This window comes from Culicoides brevitarsis, chromosome 2 (assembly GCF_036172545.1).
Source record: "Culicoides brevitarsis isolate CSIRO-B50_1 chromosome 2, AGI_CSIRO_Cbre_v1, whole genome shotgun sequence".
Classification (NCBI taxonomy): Eukaryota; Metazoa; Arthropoda; class Insecta; order Diptera; family Ceratopogonidae; genus Culicoides; species Culicoides brevitarsis.
The window spans coordinates 23,465,881-23,491,308 of NC_087086.1; the positions used below are offsets into that span (position 1 = coordinate 23,465,881).

The window sequence follows — 25,428 nt, forward strand, 5'->3', positions numbered from 1 at the left end:
ATAAGGTGTGATACCAATGATGTATTCTCTCTTAATGCTTGTCTATCTCTAATTTATGACGATAAGACTTATGTGTATATTGGTTGATAAGAAAATTTAAAAAAAAAATTAACTGCTGTTTACTAATGAGAACTGTAAATATTTGATTCGATATGAATGCGGTTCAAATTATTCTCGTCTGAAGGTCTTTAAGGTATTTCCCGAAGATAACAAATTGTGTCGTCATTTCTCTGATAAACTTATGAAGCAAGTTGATTTTTGAAACATTTTTACTAAGTAGTAATGCTGAATGATAACTATTTCAGGTCTATTGAGTTGTGGGATAACCGCTGATTTATTTGGAAATAGAATTCTTTCAATTAAATTTTTATTGTGGTGTTAGAAGGAAATGAAATAAATTTGTCAGTGAAAGTGTAGTAAAAAGGTGCTTAAATTTTTTATTTATTGTTGTCACACACAGATAACGGATAACATCAATAAGTAGTGTCGGTGCAAGTAACATTCATCGAATAAGTCTCTTTTTAGTTATTTAAAAAGAAGTTAATCATTAAACATCCTTTATACGCGAAACGGGAGGCCTAAAAAAACGTTAAAAAAATATTCTCTTTAGAAAAAAAAAATAAAATAAAAAAACTCACATCTGTCAATCTATCCAAGTTGCATTGGCCGAAAATTCCGACTTTAATCATTTTTGGTCGTTGCGCCACTGCCATGATATTCGTGATAGATTTTTTGTCGGCCGTTGATAATAAATACCACTTTGAGGAATAGAGAGCTTCTGCGATTTGTTTGTAGGACTCCTCAATGTCTGAGCTGACCTTCGACACCAGGGCATATTGAAAAGTCAGAGTCGTAACGGATCCCATTTCAGTCAAAAGCGTAGAAGGCTCAATGATGTAAAAAGTAAAAGCGAGAAAAATGCTAATAATCATCAAAAACTCCCAGAGCATTGTGTTGAAAGAATAGAGGTTGGTGGTTTGCTCAATGGCCCTAAAAAATTATGAAGTAGTAAATTTAAAATTGACTATGCCTTTTTGTTCCAAATGAAACTCAAAAATAAGTCCAACAGTTTAAAAAAAGTGGTCGCTCTTAGCAAAAATGTTTTGCGACTTTTTTTCGGGTTTCATTTGGAGCAGCCTAAGTATATACTTCGAAACACCCAAATGAAGATGGTAGTATTCTCTTAGTAACATCGATGATGTCGTGGAATCTTGATGTTGCTTCACTTGGATAACTCCTTTTTTCCTTGTATTTTCATCATTGTCATTCTCGTACTCACCGATTCGCGCTGCCAAACCATGGATCACTTTGAGCTCTGTCAATATATGCTCGGTAAAGATGTTAAAAAGCATTATAAAGACGTACATTACACCATATACGAAAAACAAAATTAAAATTTGATAGAAAAGATTTATGTACTTTCCTACAGGACTCTTGAGCTCTGTAAATGGCACGACAATGGCAATAACATAAATTCCATTCTCCATGAAATGTGGGACAACTGCCACAAGAATAATCGATGAAATGAATAAAACAATGAAAATCCTAAAAATGCTCGTGTATTCTCAAAATGTCATCAACGAAATGTTTTGAGTATTACTCACTTGCTTAATCGTTCCATATTTTTAGGGCATGCTTCAAAGTGTACTTGTGACATGTCCTGAATTAATTGGGGTTCGCGCAAAAGATAGAGACTTCGAACCCAATCAATGAAGTCACAAAAGTGTTCTTTGTTAAGCCAAAGCTGCAAAAACTGAATGAAAATGGCTGAGCATCCCGGCAATGTGCAACAAAGCAGTAACTTTTCCAAAGAATTCTTGTTCAAATTTATGATCAGGTAATAGGTCTGTAAGGTCAAAGATGACAATTGAATAAGCAGACTTATAATTGTTTTTGCATGATCCAATAGTTTTTTCTTCTCATTGCGATTGGGACTAAACAAGTCTATTCCCATGATTTTATAGAGCAATTTTCCCAAAAAATTAAATGTATTTTCCATCGTGACTTGTGGAGACGCGACTAATTAATGAAGCTATTTCACATCTAATTCTCCTTTTTAAAGGAACCAATGCCAGCAAAGGGATTTAAAATATAAAACATAAATTATGCATTGTAATTACGGTCTGACTAGAAACTGTACCTGTCTATTTCATGGTCAGAGTAATCTTTTTCTTTGATTTTGTTTCGTGATTGACAAGTGATCGGCATGCCTTCAAAATATTCAACCATATCATTTATATTTTATTTCAAGCTTCAATCATATGTATTAATAAAGTTTCTCAACAGGTGCCTTCTTCAAAAAATTTTCAAATGTCACGATAAATATGGTGAGTAAACAAAGTAACTAAAATATTCATGAATCGAGTAATGTTCGATTCTCTCATATTTTTAAGAAAAAAATAAAAAGATCTTTTTTTATTATCTTGTTATTCAACATTAATTCCAATTTATTTTCATTATTTGCAGTATTACACATCTTACAATTTTCTTTTAATTTGTTGTTAAATATATAAAATTATTTTTTTTTTCAAAAACTAAAATAAATCTTGTTAATATCTAAGGACATTTATATTAAAAATTTCTATAAACTACAATTTATTAATAGTATTGTTAATTCATAAAATTGTTAAAATATTAGTGAAGCCACTATTAGTTTCGAGTAAATAATTTTTAATTGCGCTCAAGTAGCTGCACATTTTTAAGGCACATATGTATTGTGTAATTTGTTCCATAAGTGTGATTTGTTTTTTAATAAATTAAAGGCACATTGAGGATGCAAAATAAACAGAAAAAAGGCTTTAGTATTCCCTTTAGCTTAGGGTGTTCCAAAAAATTTTCTTGTTTCGTGTTTCTTTCCTCATCATTTGTATCATGAGGTATATAAAAAACATATATGTTGGTTTTGAAATATTTTTTCTTAATAAATATCTGATTCGAAGTTGTGCGTTTACCATTCAATTATGGTTTTCTTTTGGTAGTTTTGAAAGTAAAAATCAAGTTTTAAAAACATAAATCATAAGAAATGATTCAAAATTAAATAATTTTAAGAGTGTTTTCTGAAACATAAAAAATGTAACGCGAAAAAGAAAAGGGTTTTGGACTACCCTAACGGGACAAATATGAGATTTTTGTTATTTGATTCGAGTTTGCAGAGTTTCAAACATGTTCCAAAAAAACCAACTAATATTTCCGTCAAGTTTTTGTGATTATGGAAGAATCCAACACCCGGGATCAATATAATTTATCGTTAAAATTACTTTTATGTAGGTACTAGCTCAGTTGGTGTGTTAGTACTGATTATTTGTAAACTTTTTTACAATGATTTGGAACTACGTCCAACGAAACTGTCACAATATGGACAATAGTGATGTACGGCCATGCATTCATTGAAGCAGCAAGGGATCAGACAGCATCCGCAAAACAATCTAAAAATTAATATTAAATTTAAGATTAAATTTTAAATTAATTATTAATAATTTTCTCACCCCATCAAGCAAATTAGCATGCCTGCCAAATATGCGGCAACTTTTGGCGATCTCTGGACTTTTGTTTCCATTTCCTTTTGGCAATGTGGACAAATCATGTGTGTGGGATTGAGTCCCAGTGGAACGACGGTCGTGATAATGTGTTGTTGCCGCAGTGACTGTTGTTGGGGCGTGAAAGGGGCCGCAGGTGGAACACCACCAACTGCTTGCGCATATGTCGGTGGTGGTTGATTCTGGAACGGCTGACTGGGATACGGTGTCGTGAATCCATAGTAGGGACCGGACGAGGGCGGCGCTGCTGGAATTGTCGACGGAGAGACGGGAGCGGATGGTGGCACTTTGCTCATCTGTAAAGTAATATGCAAGAAACTTACTGACCTTCCTTTATAATTTATGCGTAGTGTGTATATTCAACACGTAGTTTAGCATAAGCTTTGTATTGGATCATAGACAATAGATAAATATGTACTCTAAGTAAGATAAAGAAGATGAGACTATCTAGCTTCTTTTCATCAATTATTTGAAACACAACTGGATTTTACGAAAATCATCTTCTAAAACCATTTTGTATTACCTTCTAATGTTCTACAAGTTTTGTGTAGGTTCAATCTTCAAATATCTGGCAAAATATTCCTAAACTTTTGTTGACAATTCACGTTGGACTAGAAACACCGCAGTACGATACACTCTCGCTGACACTAAAGGCTGTGTCGAAGGCACTAATTTCCAAGATAAATGCTCGTTTTGATGCGTTTTTGGATTTTGGATAAAATTCAATCAAATAAGGAATTCTATTTTTAAAGATTGCCAGCTGCTGATTCGATCTCTTAATACATACGAGACGAGTGAAAACGATAAATTATTGCATCATATCAACAGGGCCCATTCATTAAGCAAGTTTTCCATCCACACCCTCTCCAATTCCATTTAAAAGGTATCACAAAATATTTTGACGGATAAAAAATGATATTTTTGGATCTTAATCCCTCTATAAAAGCGACCCATCAAAATTTACGGTGTACTTTTTGAGTAAGTCCTTTTCTTTTTTTTTACGAAATCACGCTGAAAATTATTTAAATAAAATTTTAATTGAAACTCGTGAAATATTTAAAAAAAAATCTCAATTGAAAAAGCAAATTAAGATCAATAAACTCAAAAACAGAAAATCTTTTAGAGTACGACGTCGTACTTTCTTACGTATCTCTTCCCTTCTTCATCAAACATTTTTCGGGTCCTTAATGAATAACGCCCTGGTTGCGTAGCGATTTCAGCTTGAACAGCTGATGGAAAGTTTTCATACAATTTACACTATCGTGCATTTCGTCAAAAATAATATATTTAACGTTTATTATTTTTGTAAAACAGGCATCAATAATTACAAAGGAAAGTCCTGGCTGTATTAAAATGTTTTAAAAAGATGGGTCAATAACATCTCTAACATTGTTACGAAAGAAGAGACAAACAGACAGACTGCTGACCGTGAGTAATGCACTGATTTTTGGCACTAGAGCAAATTATAAATTTATACGTCAAAAATTGTTTTGGAGAGATTTGTTACGCTGCAAAAGCCTAAATTATTCACTTAATCCTCGTCCAGGAAGCAGCTGAAAATTAGTATTTAATTGTTACAGCTATCAGCTTTTTTCGTATTTGTATTAAAAATGTGCAATAAATGTATAGAATAAGAGAAAAGTTAGCAATTTAAGTTGGTGTGGGCTCAGCACGTAAAAATGGTGGCATGGAAATTATGTGAAAAATAATGTTAAATAACCAGTAAGAGTCTCTCGATAGTTCGTGGAGTAAAGTTAATAGAACAAATGAATTAAAACCCTTTGACACAAAACACAGAGGATTACCTATTATGCATTTTAAGAAAAGAAAGCAGGTGAGTGTTATGTTTATTGGCCTTGTAGAGTCATTTTACACAGTATATATCTTCAAAACTGAACAGAGTCTCACTCAATATAAACAACATACATACGTTTTGTTTAATTTACGCTTACTTAAACATATTAACGATTCAGTTAAAGAACTTGTGATTTTTCTTAAATTATATATATTTAAGAAGCTATCTCAAATTACGAGAGGAAGTTCCGTACAATGAAGATATTTGATACATTAAATCAAGTACAAAAAAATGCAAAGTCTTCTCCGCAAAAAATGGTTCTGAAACTTATTTTTTATGACATTTCGTTGTAGTAATCGACGTAATCAATCGACGAAAGTCCATCAATATTTAATTGCAAATCATTGTTTAACATTAACGTTAGGTGCTTTCTTATCGCTCATATCTTATCAGAACACAAAATCACCATATGTGAGTCGAGGCGCGATTTCAAAGTCTATAAATAAACGATGGCCACTTGATTTGTGTGATTGATCAAATTAAAGTTTTAAAGCTTATGACGTTACAAAAGGAAAAACAGATTACACAAAATTACGGCATCAATATAATATGCAAATAGCTCAATAATACGGAAAAAATATAAACAATCAACGCGAAAAGTGGTTCATTTTCATACCAACTGCATTTGAGTGAAAACATTGTGTTCATCGCCGTCGCAAAATCAGAGAAAATCTCACAAGAAAGAATTTGACTTCCCACTGCGTTTCCGAAATAGGTCAAGTCTTTCTGGGTCATTACACACACTCACTTTTATTTATAGTCAGTAGTATTCGGCGGTCGGTGAATCGTTAGTAAGTAATTGCAATGTTGTTGTTACACATGTTGTAAATGCTTTCTTTCTTGGCAATCGACAGTACTGGCAAAAAAAAACACTAAACTAAACAAGAAACTAAAACTTCACGTGACTCGTCCGAATTCGTGCATGGTTGTGAAAAAAAATTAAGCATTTGACCGTATTTTATAAAGCACTTACGTTTTTTTTTTTGCAAAGGAAAAATCAATATCCTGTCCTTTATGTCATTTAAGACCATCACTTTGAGACAATTGTGATAAAGCATGAGCCAATTAGGACACAACTGATAAATACCAAAAGATTAAGATTTGGACGAGTGTAAAGAAAACAATGGCCTAAGTATTGTAAACAACAGACGTTAATTAGCTAAAAGTGGCGTAGATTGAAAATGTGTTTGCGTTATTTATAAGGACACCATAATTTTAGTAAATTCTGTTATTTAGGCGATTAAATTTATTGATGTCAAATTTTGTTGGATTTTATTGAAACAATCAGAGAAAAAAAAATGTTACATAAAATAGCATTATTTTTAAAATTACAAAAATTTTAAGTTAATTAAAATTTAAAGTTGAAAATAATATGAACTAAAATTAATTCAATGCAAAGATCAAAACAAAAAAAATCCTCTTTCAACAAAATCCTGCTGGGAAAAAAATATTAAATTATTCGTCTGGAGATCGAAAATATATCTTGTAAATTTTCCAAAAATAAACAAGATTTTTATTCATTGACATCAAAACACCTTGACCTGAAAATGTTTAGCTCCTTCACGAATGTTGTTGTAAAAAGTTTAAACATAGTTGCGCTTTCTTTTGTATGAAAACTGATAATTGAAAAGGAATTTTAAATGATGTTTATTTTTCGACTCTTACAAGTTACTTTTTTTCAACAAGTTTTTTTTCTTTATACCTAGAATGCTAATTTTTCATTTTTTTTTTTCTTCCAGATAAAATTTCATAAACGTTTAAAAACACAGAAACCTTTAACCGAAAAAATACTGATGTGATTATCCTAAATCTCACACTCCAAAATTTGCAAGTTGAACGCATTTCTACTTAAAATCAAAAAGCCGATTTTTACACAAAAAAACCTTAAAAGTCCTGGCAACAATCAATTTTGTTACCCCTTAATTAATAAGTTGCAAAACACATAAAATGACGCGAAACAGCAAAGTGACACGACGTTGGGAAGTGTTTCCGGGTCGTAATAAATTTTACTGTAATGGATATTTGATGACAGCACCAAACACGACAGTTTTTTGCCTAACAGTATTTTTAATAACTGGCACCAGTGGACTATTTTTTGCCTTTGAGTGAGTATAAAGTCATTTTAGAATTGTTTTTCTGAAGTACTAAAATTTTCCCATGTCAGCTGCCCATTTCTTGCGCAAACCATCACACCCGCCATACCGATTGTTGGCGGAATTTTGTATGTATTTGTCATGATTGCTCTCTTTCGGACGTCGTTCAGTGATCCGGGTGTCATTCCACGTGCGTCTGCCGAAGAAGCTGCTGAAATCGAGAAACAAATCGAGGTGCCAAACTCGTTAAACAGTCCGACCTATCGCCCACCGCCACGCGTTAAAGAGGTGTACGTGAAGGGACAAGTGGTAAAACTGAAATATTGCTTCACGTGCAAGATATTCCGACCGCCAAGGGCATCGCACTGCAGTTTGTGTGATAATTGTGTGGAACGTTTTGACCATCATTGTCCCTGGGTCGGAAATTGTGTAGGAAAACGCAATTATAGGTTTTTCTACATGTTTATCGTATCACTTGCATTCTTAGCTGTATTCATTTTTTCTTGCGCAATGACACACATCATACTACGTGAGTATCCTTCGTTTATTTTAACGTAAAATTTGGGCTAAAATTTATAAATTTTTCCTTCAACAGTTACAAAAGCCAATGAGCCTGTAGTTACGGTAATCAAAGAGACTCCAACAAGCGTGATTGTAGCTACGATTTGCTTTTTCTCGGTGTGGTCCGTTATTGGTTTGGCAGGCTTTCACACGTACTTAACAAGTAGTGACCAAACAACAAATGAAGATGTAAGTTTTGAGTATAAATTTTTGTTTTATTAAAGACAATTAATTAGTATTTTTTTTTTGTATTTTTAGATAAAAGGATCATTTTCTTCAAAGAATGGACAACAGAGTGTCAATCCATATTCTCACGGAAATATATGTCTGAATTGTTTTCATATATTATGTGGACCCATTTCTCCATCACTGATAAACAGGTAAAAATCTTCTAAGTGGCTTATAAACAATAAGCATTTAAAAAAAACATTAAAAAAACATTTTTTCTTTCGCGTTACTTTTTCAAAATTTTTTTATGTACCTAGTTTTTTATTTTTATACATATTGTTCAATTTCGATTGTTTTCTATCGCTATTGAATTTGAGTTTTAAAATAAAAAAAAAAACGTTAAAAATGGTAAAAATTTAGAATGTAGCTATTTGAACTAAACGGTAAAAGGACCAAAAAAAATAAAAAATTGTTTCAAAACTCATATTTTCCTCAACATCGTTTTTGAACAATAATCATGGAGAAAACACGAAAAAAGAAAAACTTTTAGAACACTGTAGGAAATGCATATAAATTCTGTATTTTTAGACGAGGGATAGTAACAGATGATGAACGACTTCAAATTGAATGTGACTCAAAGTGTGCTGCTCAATCGCAAGTGCCAATGCTCGTGCAGCCGCTTAGTAACAATAAATTTGGTATTCCGAATGTTCATGGTGCCGTTAATGATATTAATAAGCCTTATAATAATTTGGAGGTAAGATATTTTTTTTAATTTGAAATTTCTGTAAATCTTATGCTAAATTTGTTTTGCCTGATTCAGATTGATCCATCATTGAATAATGCAGCAGGCGTTTATAGACAAAGAAGTTATGACAATCTACAAAGCAACGGTAAGTTTCCCAATAATTCTTCATTTAAAATAAAGAAATCCGCATCAACAATGCTCGCATCCTCGTCTGCCGGTCAAGATCTGGTTTCATCATCAGCAACAACGAAAGCACCCTCGATTGTAGCAACAATCCAAACCGCTACGACAAATACGCAAACAATGCTAAGTCCCATTAATAACAATATGGTTCAAACGAGTCCCACTCCCGGAACACTGCCTCTCAATTATTCCTATTATACGCCTCAAACGAGCTACAACTCAATGAACGCCAACTTGTCTAGTGGTAGCGGCAGTGGCACAGACACCGATGGCAGCAGCTCCCATCGTCGTCACTCAAATAATTATCCCCTCAATACGCTGCCACGTTATTTATATCAGAAAAACCGGGGCGTCCCTTTCATGGGTCAATGTACCGCTAACAGCGAAAATTATCGTGACTCGTCGCGTGCTTCGTCCTCTTCCAAAGTGTACGCACACAAAAATAGTGCGTACAGTGACCGTGATTTTGATGAGTTCGACAACTCACTCTATCATAATAATAACAACAACAATATTGTAGCGACACATTTGCAGAGAGGCAGTGAATGCGAACCAATGCTGCGAAACAGCAAAAAGTACCAGTCACATCGGTCGCATAATAGTAGTGTAAAGAAAGGTTATCGACGCGATTCAAATACTCTTGTTCAAAAGTATCCAAACAGTCCGTATGTTAATAGAAAAAAGCATCATCGCCATTCAAACGTTTATGATTATCAGACAACGTTAAACTATGACTTGAATGCAATAAATGAAGACGGGATTAATGAAACATAGCATATACTTCATTTTTAAAAGGGACTCAACATGAAAATGTTTTATCTATCTTTATATTTATTTATATCAGTTTTTAAATTTTTTTTTTTAATACTCTTTTTTCAATACAAAACAAATAAAATTTTTTTTTCCAATTTTTCTTATAGAAATAATATAATATTTTGCGTTTTTTATAAAATATTTTTTTTTGTCATTAAAAATGTTACCAATTTAAATTGTTTTTAACTTTATATCAAATTCTATATGATTCTTTTTTATAAACATAAAAGAAGAAGATCAATCAGAGTCCCTTTTAAAATGAATACAAATCAAAAACAAAAAAATGAGCTTTATTAAACGAGGATTTCAAGAAAATCAACAAAAAATCATAAATTTAAAACACATAATGTGAATCAGGATGTCGAACGGCAGAGGGAAATACCCTTAAGAATGTAAAACCAAAAAAAAAATGCTTCCAGCAACAATAAGCTTTGTTTTGTTCAATCTTCAAAATTGAAAGTCTCGGACTTAAATCCCAATATTCTGTATTGTTACAATATAATATGATATTGTTTTCTAAATAATATTTTTTTAAATCATTAATCCATAAAATTTTTGAATAATTAAATTCGCCACTGAAGGTTATTGTGCATATTAAATTTACAATATGATCCACAAAAAGAAAACTTTATCTAAAGAATTTTTTACTGTCGTTCAACCAATTTGTACTTATAATTCTTAATCAGGTTCTTTGTTGTTTTTATTTTTTTCTTTTTGCATTTAAATACTCATTTATAAAAAAAATCTAAAAAAAATATGTGTAAATTAAAAAGCTATGTATTTCAGAAAAATCTTTGTACAAAATATATTCAAAAAAAGAAATACTTAAAAAAGTTGAAAAAAAATTAAAGTTACAATGAAACAATAATATTAAACATTAACAATGAAATGTAAGAAATAATAAAATTACGCTTATCAATGTTTCAAAAAAATAAACATTTTTGATGTTTATTGAAATATTAAAATATATATATATATATAACAAAACTGCGAAAATATTTATAAATTGTGATAAAACAAAAAAAAACTATTAAATTATTTATTATAACATTGATACCAAACACATGCATGAAAATCAATAAAATTGATAAATAAAGGACAATTAATGAGAGAAGAATATAAAAGTAAAAAGTTATATTAATGAATGTGTTTCAAAATTATTTTTTTTAAGGTTACCTACATTTTTTTATATTTTAATATTCATTTTATTTAATTCTCTAAAGTGGATACTTAAGGGATTGAAAGCAAAATTGTTTTTATTGTTTACTTTATTTAATTTTGTAACCGAAATTTATTTTGTGAAACATCAACACATCTAACAAATCCCATTAAAACTTTTTCGTTATTTCTTTAAACATTTTTACACATAAAACACGATCACAAAAAAATATTTATTTTTCATATTACTCAAAGCTCCTTTAAAACATTTTTTAGTTTTGAAGAAAATTAGTGATACGGTATTTAAAAATTTCTTGGGCTTCAAGTGTTCGTCTGGACATAAGCCTTCTGTAACGTCTTTTTTATGTTTTATCTCTCTTTTCCTCTTATAAAGTAATTTAAGGTGGGTGAAAAAAAGTTAATACAAAAGTTTAGCTTGCTCGCTTGTTGCTTATTTCTAGAAAATAAATGTAAAAATATTAGTAGATAAATATTTTTGAGTGTTATTGTAAATTTTGATTAAAAATAGTTTTAAATAAACGTATAATTTTAATGGATTTAATATAAAACAAATATAATTTTTTATATCGACATCCAAATGAGAAAATCGATTGAATTGAATCAAAAATCATTATATTTATACATAACCTATTACATTTGTCAAATTTTTTTGACAAATTTTCTCATTTTTTCCAGTTTGACCCCCCTTTTGGCCTGTTTTAGTCAAGATACCCCCAATGAACCTATACTTTTTAGAAACTACAGACGTTTACGCGTTTTGTGGATATTTTTTAGAATTTTTTAGATCAAAAATAAAAATTTTTTAGAAGAGCACTAAAAAACACGTTTTTTGAAAATTTCAAATGCCCCTACCTCCCGTATTTCAAAAGCTAGATTCAAAGTTCCAGAACAAAAGTTTCATAACTCGAAATGGTCATTATTTATTGAATAGGTATAACTCATAAAAAAATAACTTTTTTCTATTTTTATAATAGTTTTGTGTAGAATCCTGAATATTTTGTATTAGGTACCAGTAGAAAATACTTTTTCGGGAAGTGGTACAACCAAAAATAGTTATATTTGTTTATTTGATCAATTGAAGTAATTTTCTAAGAATACATTAAAATGGCAACACGCATTTGGTCGATAAATGTACCTGGCTCCTCCATTAGCACAAATTGTATTTACGTAATGTTATATCATTTATTTATATAGAAACTTGAAATTTTGAATTTCATTGACCTTTTAAGTTTTTTTTTAGTTTCACAACATGTTTTCAGTTATTTTGTTATTGCACCGCAATTTATTTTTACCTAGACACTTGTGAAAATATTGTTGAACTCTGTTTCTACTGCATGGTTTAATAATGTTGTTGTTTAATATAATAAAATAATAATTTAAAGTTTAATTCCGACAATACCGACACCGATATACACTTTAAATTTTCCGGATATGAAACCTAAATACATCAATTCCTTTTTTGATTTTAATGGGAATTTTGTGAAGGGGAAAATATGTATTAAGAATATCATGTATATTGGAACGATTTAATATCGTTTTTTTTTCAAATGAAAAAAATGAAAATGAAAAAAAAGCAAAACAATTCTTAACAACTTCCCATGGTTTAATCATTTTATAAAACTTGAACTTTAATTTAATGGTTTTTCGTTAAACACAAAATACCTTTGCATGCTTTTGTTATTCTGTACCATTTTCGTTTGATTGTACACAATATTTAGAATTATTTTTATAACATTAATTTGATACATTTTCAATTTTATGGTTTAATAGCTGTAGTATAACTAATTTTTGTGTCTTTTATTAAACCAATATTACATATTTTTCCAATCAATCAAAACGAAAAATGAAGCACGATGCTCGGAAATTTTTTAATAAATCATGAATAAATTTTGAATGTACTAATTTTTGATTAATTTCAATTAAAAAAAAAACTAATTTGGCTTAATTTGAATTTTTTTATAGATCCTAATCTAATTCAGGGAAATTCATTTCAATTCTTAGACTTTTTTAAACCTCGAAAACTGACAAAACACCTGTTTTATTTTGACCTAGTCGTATAATTTTCGCTCACAATCATATTTGAGGACAATCTCCTGACGAGACGCTGTAGCAGACTCTCCAATGCGGTTTCCTTCTGGACCAAAACGATATTCTACATGTCAAAAAAAAAAAAACAAAACAAATACAACAACGAAATTATTTTAATCTTTTTTTCGCTCACCTCTAATTCCAGTCTCATAGATATTCATAGCTAATGGTCCACCGCAATGTTGTTTGAAATTCCCAGGACACTCACGGAAGCATTGATCGTCTTTCAGCCGTTTTTTCAATGCAGGCAGCGAATTACCACAAAAACACCAGTCACTAGCTTCTGTTCCCGCATATACGAATCTCTTTTCCAAGCAAATGTCAATGCAATTGTCTTTCGTATTAAAATTCATTCTGGTCACGTATCCTCTGAAAATTCTTTGGAGTCTGTTATCCTCGTAGCAACCGAGATGTCTTCCAGTTTTTTTGTCAATCGGATCTAGGCATAGCATGTTGTTGGGACAAATAATTTCTTTCTTTGTCGTAGAAAAGATTTTGTCCATGATTTTTTCGAGTTTTTGTCCCAAACACGCTTCCATGTTGGAAATTTTGTCTCCGATATCTTTTTGACTTTCGACCAAACGGGACGTTGAATTGAAATTCTGCTTTAGCGATAACTGAATCGTTTCAAATTGTGAGCAAAAAGGTTCTGTTAATGAGCATGTATCAGTTATAATAAGCAGTAATAGAAAAAACTGTTTCTTAGATTTGCTCATTTTGAAATATTATGTTTTTAGCTCTTAACCAGGCTAACGAATTAAAGGTACTACTAATCAGAAGTCATCTTAAATCAAGTTCATTGAGTAATTTTAGTTGAGTTGCTTGTCAATTAATTAATGAGCTAATTTAATTTGGTTTATTCAAATCAAATTACAATCAGAATAAATTTACATTAAATTATCCTATGTTTTTTGAGCTTTTTGATATGCTTTTTATATCTCATCTCAGTTTTCTTTTTTCTTATTTTGCATGTATGTATTTTTTTGTATGATTTATTCCCATTTCCTACTTTTTTTTTTGTTATTTTGCAGATAACTCTGGAAGTGTGATCGCCTTAGTCGAAAATGAGCAACCACTGTCAACGTCATCAACGAGTATTCAACAACGACTAAAACAGATTGGACCGCCCCCGCCGCCATTACCACCCCTCACACCCACAGACGAGTCCTTGAACAGTCCAGAGTTAGTAGTTAGCAGTAATGATAGTAATAGTTTAAGTTTAGCAATTGATAATAGTGTTCAAATTCACCATCCGGCAAGTAGTCGATCATTGCTTCGCCAAAATTTTACCGAAAATTTGTACAACAATGTGCTGCCTGTCAACGGCAGTAGTCGATTGCAACCGATGCCAGGTCCCCTGAAGCCACAATTGATGGCACTTGAATTAATTAAAAATGATCCATCATTACACGTTTATTCAAATATCGAGGAGAAGATGCACGAAAGCATCGATATCTTTTTGAAAAGTGGCCCAACGTCACGTTATGGCGGCGGAGGTGTCGTCAATCCAGACACGCACGAAGTAATGGAAATGGATGACGATCTCGATCGAAACGATGTCGAGGAAGACGATGTGATGACTGTAAGCGATCACGAAGATCACGAATCGTCGTTCATACAAACACGTCCAACCTCATCACCGGAATTCATCACATTACATCCCATTACCAATAGTAGCTTAAGTAACATTAACAATAATAATACAAGCACCTCCTCGTCTTCAGTGACGACGCAAATCGATGTCACATCGACGCATCATCTCTCAGGTTTCACACCAGTTACGGGCACAACGAAGTTTCAACCATCCACAATGGCGCTACAAAGCCCCAGTAATTTATTATGTAACAATAATGCAACCAATAGCATTTCCACAAGTAGCAGCGTGGGCAATGCAAGTGATTTAGACGGTGCTAGTAGTATCGGCAACAATTCACAATCCTGTCTTGTTAAGCCAGCTGCTATTGTTTAATATTTCTTCTGTTAGCTCATTGTTATTCTAAGTTTGCATAAGTTAAATAAATATGAATATGTCTTAGTTTGAATAAACTCATTTTTATAAATATCTTATTAATTTTTATTTTAAATTATTCAAGCCGCTCTAAATGAAACGTTTTACCAAATTTACAAACAATTTTTTTAACTTTTCATTAACATTTTACTAAAGTAAATTTTTTTTAAGTTTTATTCGGATGAGCCATCTCGCTTTGTATTGGGTTTTGACTTGTATTTTCAAGCCAATTTGCGGCCAATTCAAATTTCTAGTAGAAGGGACATTCAAAAAAATTTAATTGTATTTCCCTTCATTGGCAAAGTGTTTGTTCCCTATATTTATTTACATTAATATAAAATATGTTTGTACAGCTAAAATATAAACGGTAAGTATCAACAAAAATACAGATCTTTGAAGCAAATTAGGTAAATAAAAAATTCAAAAAATAATTACCTATGATGTAATATAAATAAAAAGGATAAACCCTTTTTAATAAATATCCTTCGTGTCTGCTTTCTTTTCTCCATAAATTTAGATCAAATATTTCTTACCTTGTTATCAATTAACTCTTTGGCTTTATACCTCTAAATAATAAATATGCTACGTTTTATTTATATTTGAATAATTCAATTTTCCTTTATTTATCCTCATTACAATCGCATTAATTTAGAGGATATTCTTATTATGTTATTAATTATGTATAATTTAGTCAATTAATTTCTTTATAATTAATTTATCATATTTTTGTAATCAGTTTTAATTTCTTATAAACATGACTTAGAAATTAGTGCTCATGGAATGGGACAATTAAATATTTTTAATAATACTAGGACAATTCCCTTCAGGTGTAACAAACTTTCTATATTTCCTCTACCTTTTCCAAACTACATTTATGTATAACACTATAGACACGTCCATCAAAATAACGAAATTTGTATTTTCTTTTATAACAATCACGCAATATTCAAACAATTGTTTCTTTTTTGAGTCGGACTATCAAAAAATCGCTTCTACTTGTATAATATTGATATTTCTTCTGATATTTGTGTACGTAAGCTATAAAATATGAAAGCGCATTTGTCAAAATTTTAGCCTAATTTTCAAATATTTTCTTTCTTATGAGAATAAATTTTAGAAGAAGTTTCGAGTATAAAGTTTTTCATGAATATTGAAAATATCATTGTGTTCATTCATATAAAGTTTATTATAAACTATGTATCTTAAAAAATTATAAAAGAAAGTGAAATACGTGATTTCAAAATTTAAAGATAATATTCATTTATATTTTTAGTGTATGTAATAATAAAACGCTAATAAGCTCAGAATTTGTTCCAATTTTTTCTCCGAATCTTTTTCTTTGCTTTATACGTGCTCTGCATCCTTCACTCTCTATTTTTTTTTTTGCAATGAAATCTCAAAATATTTTCGAATTTTCTATAGAAAGATATTCATTTATTCATGTTTGCTGGATTCAATGTCTATTAATATTGATTATTTGATTTTTTTATTCATGAGAGTGATACGTTTCTTTGTTGGTTTTATTTATTTGTTTAGACATCTATTTATTTCGATATATAGTATGTATATAGTTAAAATATGTTTGTTTGTAGTGACTCTGTGACATAAATACAATTAACATTGAATTCTTGTTGTTCTGTTTTTTTTTTGTATAAAAAGGATGAACGGCTTTGTGGAACACTTCAGTCAACGTATTCAAAACTTTTTCATTTATTTATCTATCACAAAGTGTTTTCTTGTTAATTCATCTTTGTCACGTGAGAAGTGACACGAATTAATAATTTGTTGTGAAAAAGTTTCGTTGCGTATTTTCCTTTGAACGTCTTAATTAACCACTTGATAAAAAGTTACAAAGTTGTCCCGTCACTAATCAATTTTTGACTTTTTGATTTAATTTAAAATTTTTCTATGTTACAGTTGAAACCTGAATACTGTTGATTTATAGCTCTTACCGTAATTTTCGGACTTAAATCGCTCGTTTTTAGTGTAAATAGGATTCACAATTTGTTACAACTCCAAATATGTTACTTTTAACGTTGAATGTTGATATACTCCATGAACTCCGAATTTATAATCGGTTCAGTTTCTGTCTCGTAGATTATTTGTTTCAGCCATTGCTGCACCTGGACTGGTTGTTCATTGTTATTGGTGTTTGTTGTTTGTTTGTTACTTGCGTCTTCCATCGCTGTCTGAAGATTGTTTTGGCTAGGACACATATCGGCATGACCCGGAGTATGCAATGTGGAGTCGTGAATGGAAGGAGTACTGCAAACCTTCGTTCCAAATGCATTTTGCATGAGTTTGTATTGCAAATGTTTGTTTTCCGTAATTAGTCTGTCGTAGAATCCGCAACGGGGATCAGTGTCTGGATTGGAGTTGGAGGAGTGCTTATCTGCGTAGTGCATATGGTCTTTGTCCACTTTGAAACGATTACACGCACTGCCGTTATTTATCGTTAAATTTGAAATGTTGCGCAAATTAATAGTTCCATTTGCATTTGTCATAGTAAGGTTTGAAATGTTTTTCAGTACTTTGTTGTTGTTGTCTGAAAATAAAATAAAAGAAAAGAAAATTTTAATTGTGAACTTGAGGCCGCTTTAACTTTTTTCGAAAATTCTGTCTTAAATTTGACTGAAGGGTTTTGAAATAAATTTTCATACAAAATGACTCAATTTAAACAATTTTTGACCGTTTATCGATGTTTGTTCTTCAAAGTCTATATTCATTCTTATTAAATTTAGAGGAAGAAAATAATAAAAATTTTATATTTATATTAATTTTGCTAAAAAAAAAAATTTAGTAATATATTTTTTTAATTTCGTGAAAAATTATGAAAAAAGTTATCCCTAATGTTCAAATGCCTCATTGAATTTTCAAATCTTCAAATGGAATCTTGTGTTCATTATTTTCTTGAATAGCCTTGTCAACGATAGTTTAATGGAAAAAGTGTGGAAGTAACTTACCTATTGAGGAATGTTTATGACCCACTGGCCCATTTCCATGTTGGTGGTGTGCATGATGGGAGCTTGCTGGTGTCGGTGGATGATGGTGCGGTTCGGTTTGTGTCGATGTCTGTGTGGTTGTTGCTATTGAAATTGTGTGTTGTTGTTTATTTTGTTTCGATTTTCTACTACTTTGGCCACTGCCTGCCATACAACCTGCTGCTTCTGCCGTTACGCCGTCATTCTCACATATTTTTACAAATTTGTGTCTTGCACTCGACATTTCTTGGGAGTTTTGCGTTGTAGTGGTAGTTGTTGTTAGATCGATACACGATTTGTCATTCAGCAAGTCGTCGTTGATGGTAATGTGGATATTCTTTTCGGAAGCAGCTCCGCCATGATGTTGAGGATGCGTGGAAGAGACATGATTATGACGCGACGGAGGTGGTGGAGGTCCAGGAAAGTCTCCGATATGGCACATTTTTGGCAGTTTAGCTGGCTCTGTCACAGTGACACAATGACGATGACTGCCAGGATGATGTTCAATTGATTTGCATTCTTCGTGGTGGTCCTGGTCCTTGTCAATGTATTCCTCCACTCCCATGCAATCGTCCTTTATTTGGAAATGTTTTATGCTAAACTTCCCGAAAGACGTTATCCGTTTCAGCATATCGAACTCATTGTCTGCAATAAATTCTATATTTTCAATCATCATATGTGCTTGATGACCAACTAGAACGTCAATTTGTCGCAAAAGAATTTTCTCACGAATATCTAGAGTTTGTTTCAGGCGATCGAATCGTTCCTGCACCTGATTTCTCAACTACAAATGGAAAAATTCAAAATTAATTTACTCCAAGTAGTACAACTTCATTAAAATTTTATTTGAAATGAGAAAAAGGAACAAAATGTTTACCACTTCTGATAGCACACATCCTTTCTTGTCCGCCATATCTAGAAGACTGTTGTCAAAAATATTTTTGTTTTGTGCTTTTTCTCTGTTTCTCACACATCACGTACGTACGCAAAAAGGATATCTCAACATTGTTTTGTATGTGATTTGTTTTGTAAATCTATATGGGAGTTTGCGCAGTAATCTATTGGCGACTCTAAGTATCGACATCTATTGTTGCAATTTTGAATGAAAGTTTTTCGTCAAAGAAAAATCAGAAAACCCACACAGAAATTTTATTTTATTTTTTAAAATGAATTTTCAAACAAATTTGTTTTTGAAGACAAATCATCGTCATCTTCACCGTTTAGACCTTGATCAGGGATGACAAACGTGCAAAACTTGACGACCCAAACACGGACCCAGCAAGTTTTAAGAGTGTGTGACGGAGTAGCCGGTGGAATAATAATTTCCATCAGAGGCATCGTTTGACTTGGCATCAGTTCATTTGGGTTGAAAAGTATTTGAACATCCTTCTCTTCTACTTCTTTTGGTATACTTTTGGCTGATACGAGTGCCACTCCCAGAACTAATAAGAATAAAAATTTCATATTAATTAATGTTTGGTACTTGCTTAACGATGAAGAGCAGAAAGACTTGTGTGTGAATATAAACAGAAGAATCACAATTTTATTGTAAAAGTTGGTGATAAGATGCAGCACGTGAAGGAAAAGTCATTTGATGACTTTGACTTTGAACGGAAACTTTGTTTTTTTTTTCGATATTCATGTATTTGATAAACAATATGCTTACATCATTTTATTTATTATCTAATATCGAGGCATACTCATAGTTCTGTAGATGGTATTTTCTATCATTTCAGAATAGGTATGTACTTAGGTTAGGTTTGAGGATGCATCACCGAAGACCTATTGTGATCGCTATGACAAAATGTCATAGCATGCTCAGGTGTAGATCTTACGAGCTAAACCTGTCCTAAAAGTACAAATGTATGTACTTAGAGTTTCTTGGAAAACGTATTTTTCAAAATTAAAAAAATTTGAATAAAATAAATAAATTAAAACATTTCAAAAAAAAACTATTAAAAAAAAAGAATTACATAATGAAATTTTTAACCTTTAAAATAAATTTTATATTCGTTAAAAAAATACTTAAAAAAGTCCTAAACAAAAAAAGTAAAAAAACGAATTCAAATTATGAAAAAAGTTTCTTACAGAAGAGGAAAATCTATATTTATCATGATTAATTTTAGTAATAAAATTAAATTAAATAAAATTTCTTGTAGGTATCAAAGTTAAAATGTAGCTTCTGACAAAAATGATAGAAATTTTGGAAATTAATTTTAAATTTTATAACTGATTTTTTATTACCAACATACAACGTAAATAAATAAATAATATATTTTAATGTCGTACTTACAACGTATTGTAAATCTAAGCGATCTTTTACTTGCTGAAGACATCCAACACGGCGAAACGACTATTTTGTTCATAGAAAATTCGTTCGGATATTTTACACGTGTTTTTTTGTAAAAGATTATTAGAAAAATTATAGTTTTGAAATAAAAAAAAACATATGTTTTGCACCAGAATTTTATTTTTAAACAAATTTTACTCGAAGTCACACTCGCAACCTTTCGCATGACAGACACCCTTCTTGAAATGGTTTCTCAAACAAAATATTTGACATCCCAACTTATCGCAGGTCTCACTTTCGTCTAAAGGCTCCATTCCAACTTCTGTAGTTTCTGGAATGACAAATGTGCAAAATCTGATAAAAGTGATGCGAACCCAGCAAGTTTTGAGCGTATGCAATGAGCTAGCTGGGGGAATAGTGATTTCCCATTTTGTCTGATCACTGGTGAAGTCTTTGACCTCTTGTGCGGGTAGTGTAAAAGACGTGGCAAGAGAAGCCACACCTAAAATGAGTAAGAGAAGTTTCAGCATTTTAATGTGCGCGAAATAAAAGATGGAAATACAATGAAGAACAATTCAATTTATTCGTAAGTTTTATTTACAATTTAGACGTCATGTGATGGTTTATCTAAGCTTCTTTCCTGTTAGTTTGCAATCATCAATGATTCATACAAAATACTTAATTGAAAAATATATTTTACAAATTATTTAGGTATTTATGATTTTAAAACATTTTTAATAGAAAAGTAATAAACGCATCAGCAAACTATTTATCGAGGCTTTGTAAGAAGCAAATTTTGACTCCTTTTACTCGTACACATCCGTGAATATGGACACCGACTGAGGAACTCAAAGCCTCCTCATTCGTAGATGCTTCCATGAAACAAACACGGACCCCTTTTATTGTGACACATCCATGAATATGCCCACCAATGTTTGAATCTACGGTCAATTGTTCAGATATCTCTTTGAAAGTGTCCAACTCCTCCAAATTGCATATTTGTATCCCATTGTACGTAATGCAGCCATGAATATCGTATTCTAGAATGTTGTCACTCACGGTCCAAAGCGAGGCAGCAGACGCAAGTCCTATGCAAATGGTGAAAAGTAAGAATTTCATTTTAAAATGTACAATTTTTTTAGGTAACTGATCAGGACTCTTTGAAGATTCTCAGAACACTAACTTAAAATGATGAAATTTCAGAAGAATTTATAGTCAAATCAAATTTACAGTGTTGTACGAATTATAGATAAGTAAAAAAAATCCCCTGGAAAACATATTATCAATGAATATATCCAAACAAATTCTTTCTAAAAGTGGTGATTTTTTTCTTAGTAATAGGCAATTTTTTATTTTTTACAATATAAAAAGGCAATTTAATTTTATTATTTCTTTTTATCACAACCCCCTCCGATTTTGTCGAAAAAATGGAGAGGTGAAAATAAAACACTTGAAAAAAAGTAATTTGTTAATTTTTGAAAAAAAATAGCCATTTTACATAATACTTACTAAAAGTAAATTTTATTGTAAATGTATAAACTTGCTTCTAAAACACGCTAACTCGCTTCTTTATCAGTGAAATTCAGATGAAAAAAAGTTTAGTCACGTGACCAAAATTTATTGACTTTTTGTTAATCATTAAGTTGGGAATATAATAAAGGATAAGCTTCTTAAAAATTTAAAAATATAAATTAATCAATAATTCGCTTGTGTACAAGTAGGGTTTATTTGACCATTAATTCTGTTGAAAATTTTTCGTCTTCTGTCTACTAATTAAAAACAAACTCTGCTCCTTCTACATTCACTTCGAGTAAAAAATCAATTTGGGCAAAATGTATAAAATGAATTTAGCGAGACCCTAAGTAATTTATTAAAAGTTCTCAGTTAGATAATTTATTATTATTATTATAAAAATGTGTGTTGAAGTCATTCAAAATCGCATTCACATCCTTTTTTATGACAGATTCCTCGTTTCATATGGTTTTTCTTGCAAAAAATCTCACAACCAAGTTTATCGCAAGTTTCCGTTTCGTTAAGATCAGTAGCCTCGTCGGGCGTATCAAGGGTTGCAAGTGATTGAGGCATAATAAAGGTACAAATTTTTACCACCCAGATCTTAGTCCAACAACGGTAAAGTGCATCTTGGTGAGGTGTTCCTAGAATAATTGTATAGGAATCGACATTAATATTTTCAAGGTCATTTTTGTCTAAAATGGTATCTTCGTCCGTTTTTCTGAGTGTGGCTGCTGACACAAATCCCATGGCAAGGAGCAATAAAAGTAATTTCATCGTGTTTTAAAAGAAAAGTAAGTTGTTGTAACTATTGCAACTAAAGAATAATACGAATTAATGCAATTTCTTGGTTTTTTATACTTTAGAATCGTAACGAAGAGAAAAATACATCACATGACATGGAACGCACGTGCTTCCGTTTTGGATCACGAGGAGTGTAAGATAAATAAACATCCGTTAAACGACCTTATCACGAAAAATACGTATAAAAAAACTTGATAAAAATAGTCTTTATTTTGCCTCATTGAATTTTTAACTTTTCAAATTTGGAAATTATGGCATTTTTGGACTATATTTTTTAGTTTCATTTGGAGTGGATTTAAATTTTTTTTTATCGTAGAATAAAACATGTGTATTTTTCATCAGAATTTTATTGACAATCATAAATACAGTTTTACGATGATAGGTAAGTTACATCAATTTTTTCGCCTGGAATTACAAATGTGCAGACTTTAACAATCCAAAATGAAATCCAACATGTCTTGAGATTTCTAAACTTTGTAGGAGATCCAATAGTAATTTGCCATTGGATTATATTTCCTTGCGGCTCGGAAATATCTTGACCTTCATCCGAAACATCTGATTGAATAACTTCGTATCTGGGAGCGGCAAAAGTGAGGCTTACCAAGCCAAGAAGGCACAAAATGGTGAGTTTCATTCTTAAGTTGTCGTGTTAAAAGCCAAGGTGCGAATGTTTCATGCTTAGTTGAAAAAAGTGTTTTTATTATTATATTTTATGTATTGTTCTAAGTGCGAAGAATTAGAGCAAAAACCGATATTGTGAAATAAATATACTTCCTTTGATAAAGTGCAATTATCAAGCTTTATCATGCAATGGGTCTATGATTCAGGAAAATATTACATTTGAAAACGTCGTTTCACTAAAAGGTTGCTCAAAATAAAACTTAAAAATAAGGTCTTATGCCTCACTTCAGAATCCATAGTGGGTCTAAAAATTTGAAATTTCATCATATTATTCATGATTTTTCAAGTTTCATTTTTTTTTCATTTCCAAAATAATTTTATTCCAAAAATTTTTTCATAAAATTAGGTAGGGAGCTTATTTTTCAACTTTTTCTAACATTTATTTCTTATGATTTTTTTTTTAATTTTAATATTCTTCAATAATAAGTAACAATCAAAAGTTTTATTTGGAGCGGCCTAAATTCATTCTAGATACCGCAATTTCTCCTAAAAATACCAAAATTGATAAAAACCATCCTACCATTGCAGCACAATATACATCGCTCAAGTGAATATTGGTTAAAACTAAATCTTCTTCATTGCGTCCCGTTTTCGGTTCTTTCATTTGGTACATTGGATCAATATATTGTTTCACCCAGTAAGAAATGAGTCCATTACTAGTCATATCGCGCAGAAAATGATTAAAAGCATGCCTCAAGCACGAGTCATTTGGATAATAGATAGTAATTTGCTGGTCAATCACGTGTTGCGATGCCACTAAGAGAGGTTTGTTGCGATAAATTGCCTTATTTTTGTATAAAACAAAGTCAAGTGTGTGCAAAAGAACAGCTGACGTCGAAGAATCTTGCATACGTTTTTCCATATCCGGATACTCTGATAGTGACAAGACTTGACTCAAGGCTTTCAATTTAGGATGATCATCGAAAAACTCATTACAAATTGGACGAATATACACGGTATACTGTCGATCAGTGATTTTCGTGAAAGTGTTTGCTAACGAAATTTGGTCTTCCTGTGTCAAAAGTTGAAAATATTTAGCAAGATAAAAATTGTTTATAACAAAGCACAACAAAATCCATGAAATCAAGCAAAAACGAGCGAAATTATTTAACGGTACATTGGCAAGACTTCCACCAAGTGCCGACAGAATCATATTACAAAATGGATGTTGATTGTTCCGACCGAGGATCAAAATTCTCCATTTCGTCTTTGAAGCTATGAAAACGATTCCTGCACCAAATCCAAAAGTTACCAAAATAACAACCTGCAAAGTGGACGACAGAGGCCTGATTAGTCTGGAGATTTCCTTTATTTCTGGTGGAATCACAAAAATTATCGTTGACGTGTGATAAGGAAAGCCAGGTTTGAGTTTTGAATTTCTGCTTGCACTAATAGCGAAGAAACCAAGGGTCATGTTAGCTCGTTTTGTAAGTATTGCTTCAATCGCGCCATTATTGCTACGATTGAAGGGTATTGCGAACCCCCATTCATCAACCACCACTGGATCAATGGTGAAATTAAACTTTTTAGCAAGTGTTTTCAAGAGATTCGCATCTATTCCGTCGAGGTTGTTCATAACCGACTTTGATCCATTTTTCTTCTTATATTCGTTAAGAAAAACGAATGGCACCACATCAAAAAGAGCCACTTTTAGTAGGCATTTATTAAAATTTTTCAATTTATTTGGGAATACTGTCTCATCATTTTCCCATTTTCCGTTGAGAATTCTCTGAATGAGGACCGGATCAGTTGTTTCGCATTTTTTATCAGTGAAAGGAAAATAAGTAAAAATTTTCACCTCATCCATTGTGTTAGACATAAACATCAAAGTCGTGTTAATCATATATCGTTTCCAAGATTTGGCAAAAATTCTCTTTGCAACTATGAACCAATCTTCTTCCAAGTAATTCAGAATCACTAAATAAAAT

The 25,428-nt window shown here is 31.3% G+C and overlaps 3 protein-coding genes across 3 annotated transcripts; 1 reads left to right on the top strand and 2 right to left on the bottom strand.

The window, feature by feature from the left end:
• Positions 1 to 2,929: 2,929 nt before the first annotated feature.
• On the bottom strand, positions 2,930 to 4,304 carry LOC134830746 (cell death-inducing p53-target protein 1-like). Its single transcript, XM_063844318.1, has 3 exons — positions 4,060 to 4,304; positions 3,486 to 3,832; positions 2,930 to 3,425 (listed from the first exon to the last, which is right to left on the bottom strand). The coding sequence occupies exons 2-3, from the start codon at positions 3,830 to 3,832 to the stop codon at positions 3,314 to 3,316; spliced, it is 459 nt and encodes a 152-aa protein (XP_063700388.1). The 5' UTR covers positions 4,060 to 4,304; the 3' UTR covers positions 2,930 to 3,313.
• Positions 4,305 to 5,029: 725 nt separating this feature from the next.
• LOC134830814 (palmitoyltransferase app) lies at positions 5,030 to 15,268 on the top strand. The gene is made up of 8 exons (XM_063844397.1): positions 5,030 to 5,370; positions 7,131 to 7,496; positions 7,556 to 8,013; positions 8,080 to 8,234; positions 8,304 to 8,425; positions 8,802 to 8,970; positions 9,037 to 9,106; positions 14,256 to 15,268. The coding sequence occupies exons 2-8, from the start codon at positions 7,339 to 7,341 to the stop codon at positions 15,191 to 15,193; spliced, it is 2,070 nt and encodes a 689-aa protein (XP_063700467.1). The 5' UTR covers positions 5,030 to 5,370; positions 7,131 to 7,338; the 3' UTR covers positions 15,194 to 15,268.
• A 1,994-nt stretch (positions 15,269 to 17,262) lies between these two features.
• Positions 17,263 to 22,588, bottom strand: LOC134828769 (uncharacterized). The gene is made up of 5 exons (XM_063841756.1): positions 22,507 to 22,588; positions 20,799 to 21,005; positions 19,489 to 19,655; positions 18,196 to 18,997; positions 17,263 to 17,777 (listed from the first exon to the last, which is right to left on the bottom strand). The coding sequence occupies exons 1-5, from the start codon at positions 22,586 to 22,588 to the stop codon at positions 17,263 to 17,265; spliced, it is 1,773 nt and encodes a 590-aa protein (XP_063697826.1).
• Positions 22,589 to 25,428: the final 2,840 nt, after the last annotated feature.

What these genes read in the sequence shown, in the direction of transcription:
- LOC134830746 (XM_063844318.1), bottom strand. Translation starts at nt 3,832, where the DNA reads ATGAGCAAAGTGCCACCATCCGCTCCCGTCTCTCCGTCGACAATTCCA. An exon ending in ATGCTAATTTGCTTGATGGG is followed by an intron (nt 3,426 to 3,485) that starts GTGAGAAAATTA and finishes ATTAATTTTTAG; the next exon opens with ATTGTTTTGCGGATGCTGTC.
- LOC134830814 (XM_063844397.1), top strand. Translation starts at nt 7,339, where the DNA reads ATGACGCGAAACAGCAAAGTGACACGACGTTGGGAAGTGTTTCCGGGT. An exon ending in TCTCCATCACTGATAAACAG is followed by an intron (nt 8,426 to 8,801) that starts GTAAAAATCTTC and finishes CTGTATTTTTAG; the next exon opens with ACGAGGGATAGTAACAGATG. An exon ending in AGCCTTATAATAATTTGGAG is followed by an intron (nt 8,971 to 9,036) that starts GTAAGATATTTT and finishes TGCCTGATTCAG; the next exon opens with ATTGATCCATCATTGAATAA.
- LOC134828769 (XM_063841756.1), bottom strand. Translation starts at nt 22,588, where the DNA reads ATGCCTCAATCACTTGCAACCCTTGATACGCCCGACGAGGCTACTGAT. An exon ending in ACACTCTTAAAACTTGCTGG is followed by an intron (nt 18,998 to 19,488) that starts GTCCGTGTTTGG and finishes TTCCATTTGTAG; the next exon opens with TTGAGAAATCAGGTGCAGGA. An exon ending in TCATAAACATTCCTCAATAG is followed by an intron (nt 17,778 to 18,195) that starts GTAAGTTACTTC and finishes TTTTATTTTCAG; the next exon opens with ACAACAACAACAAAGTACTG.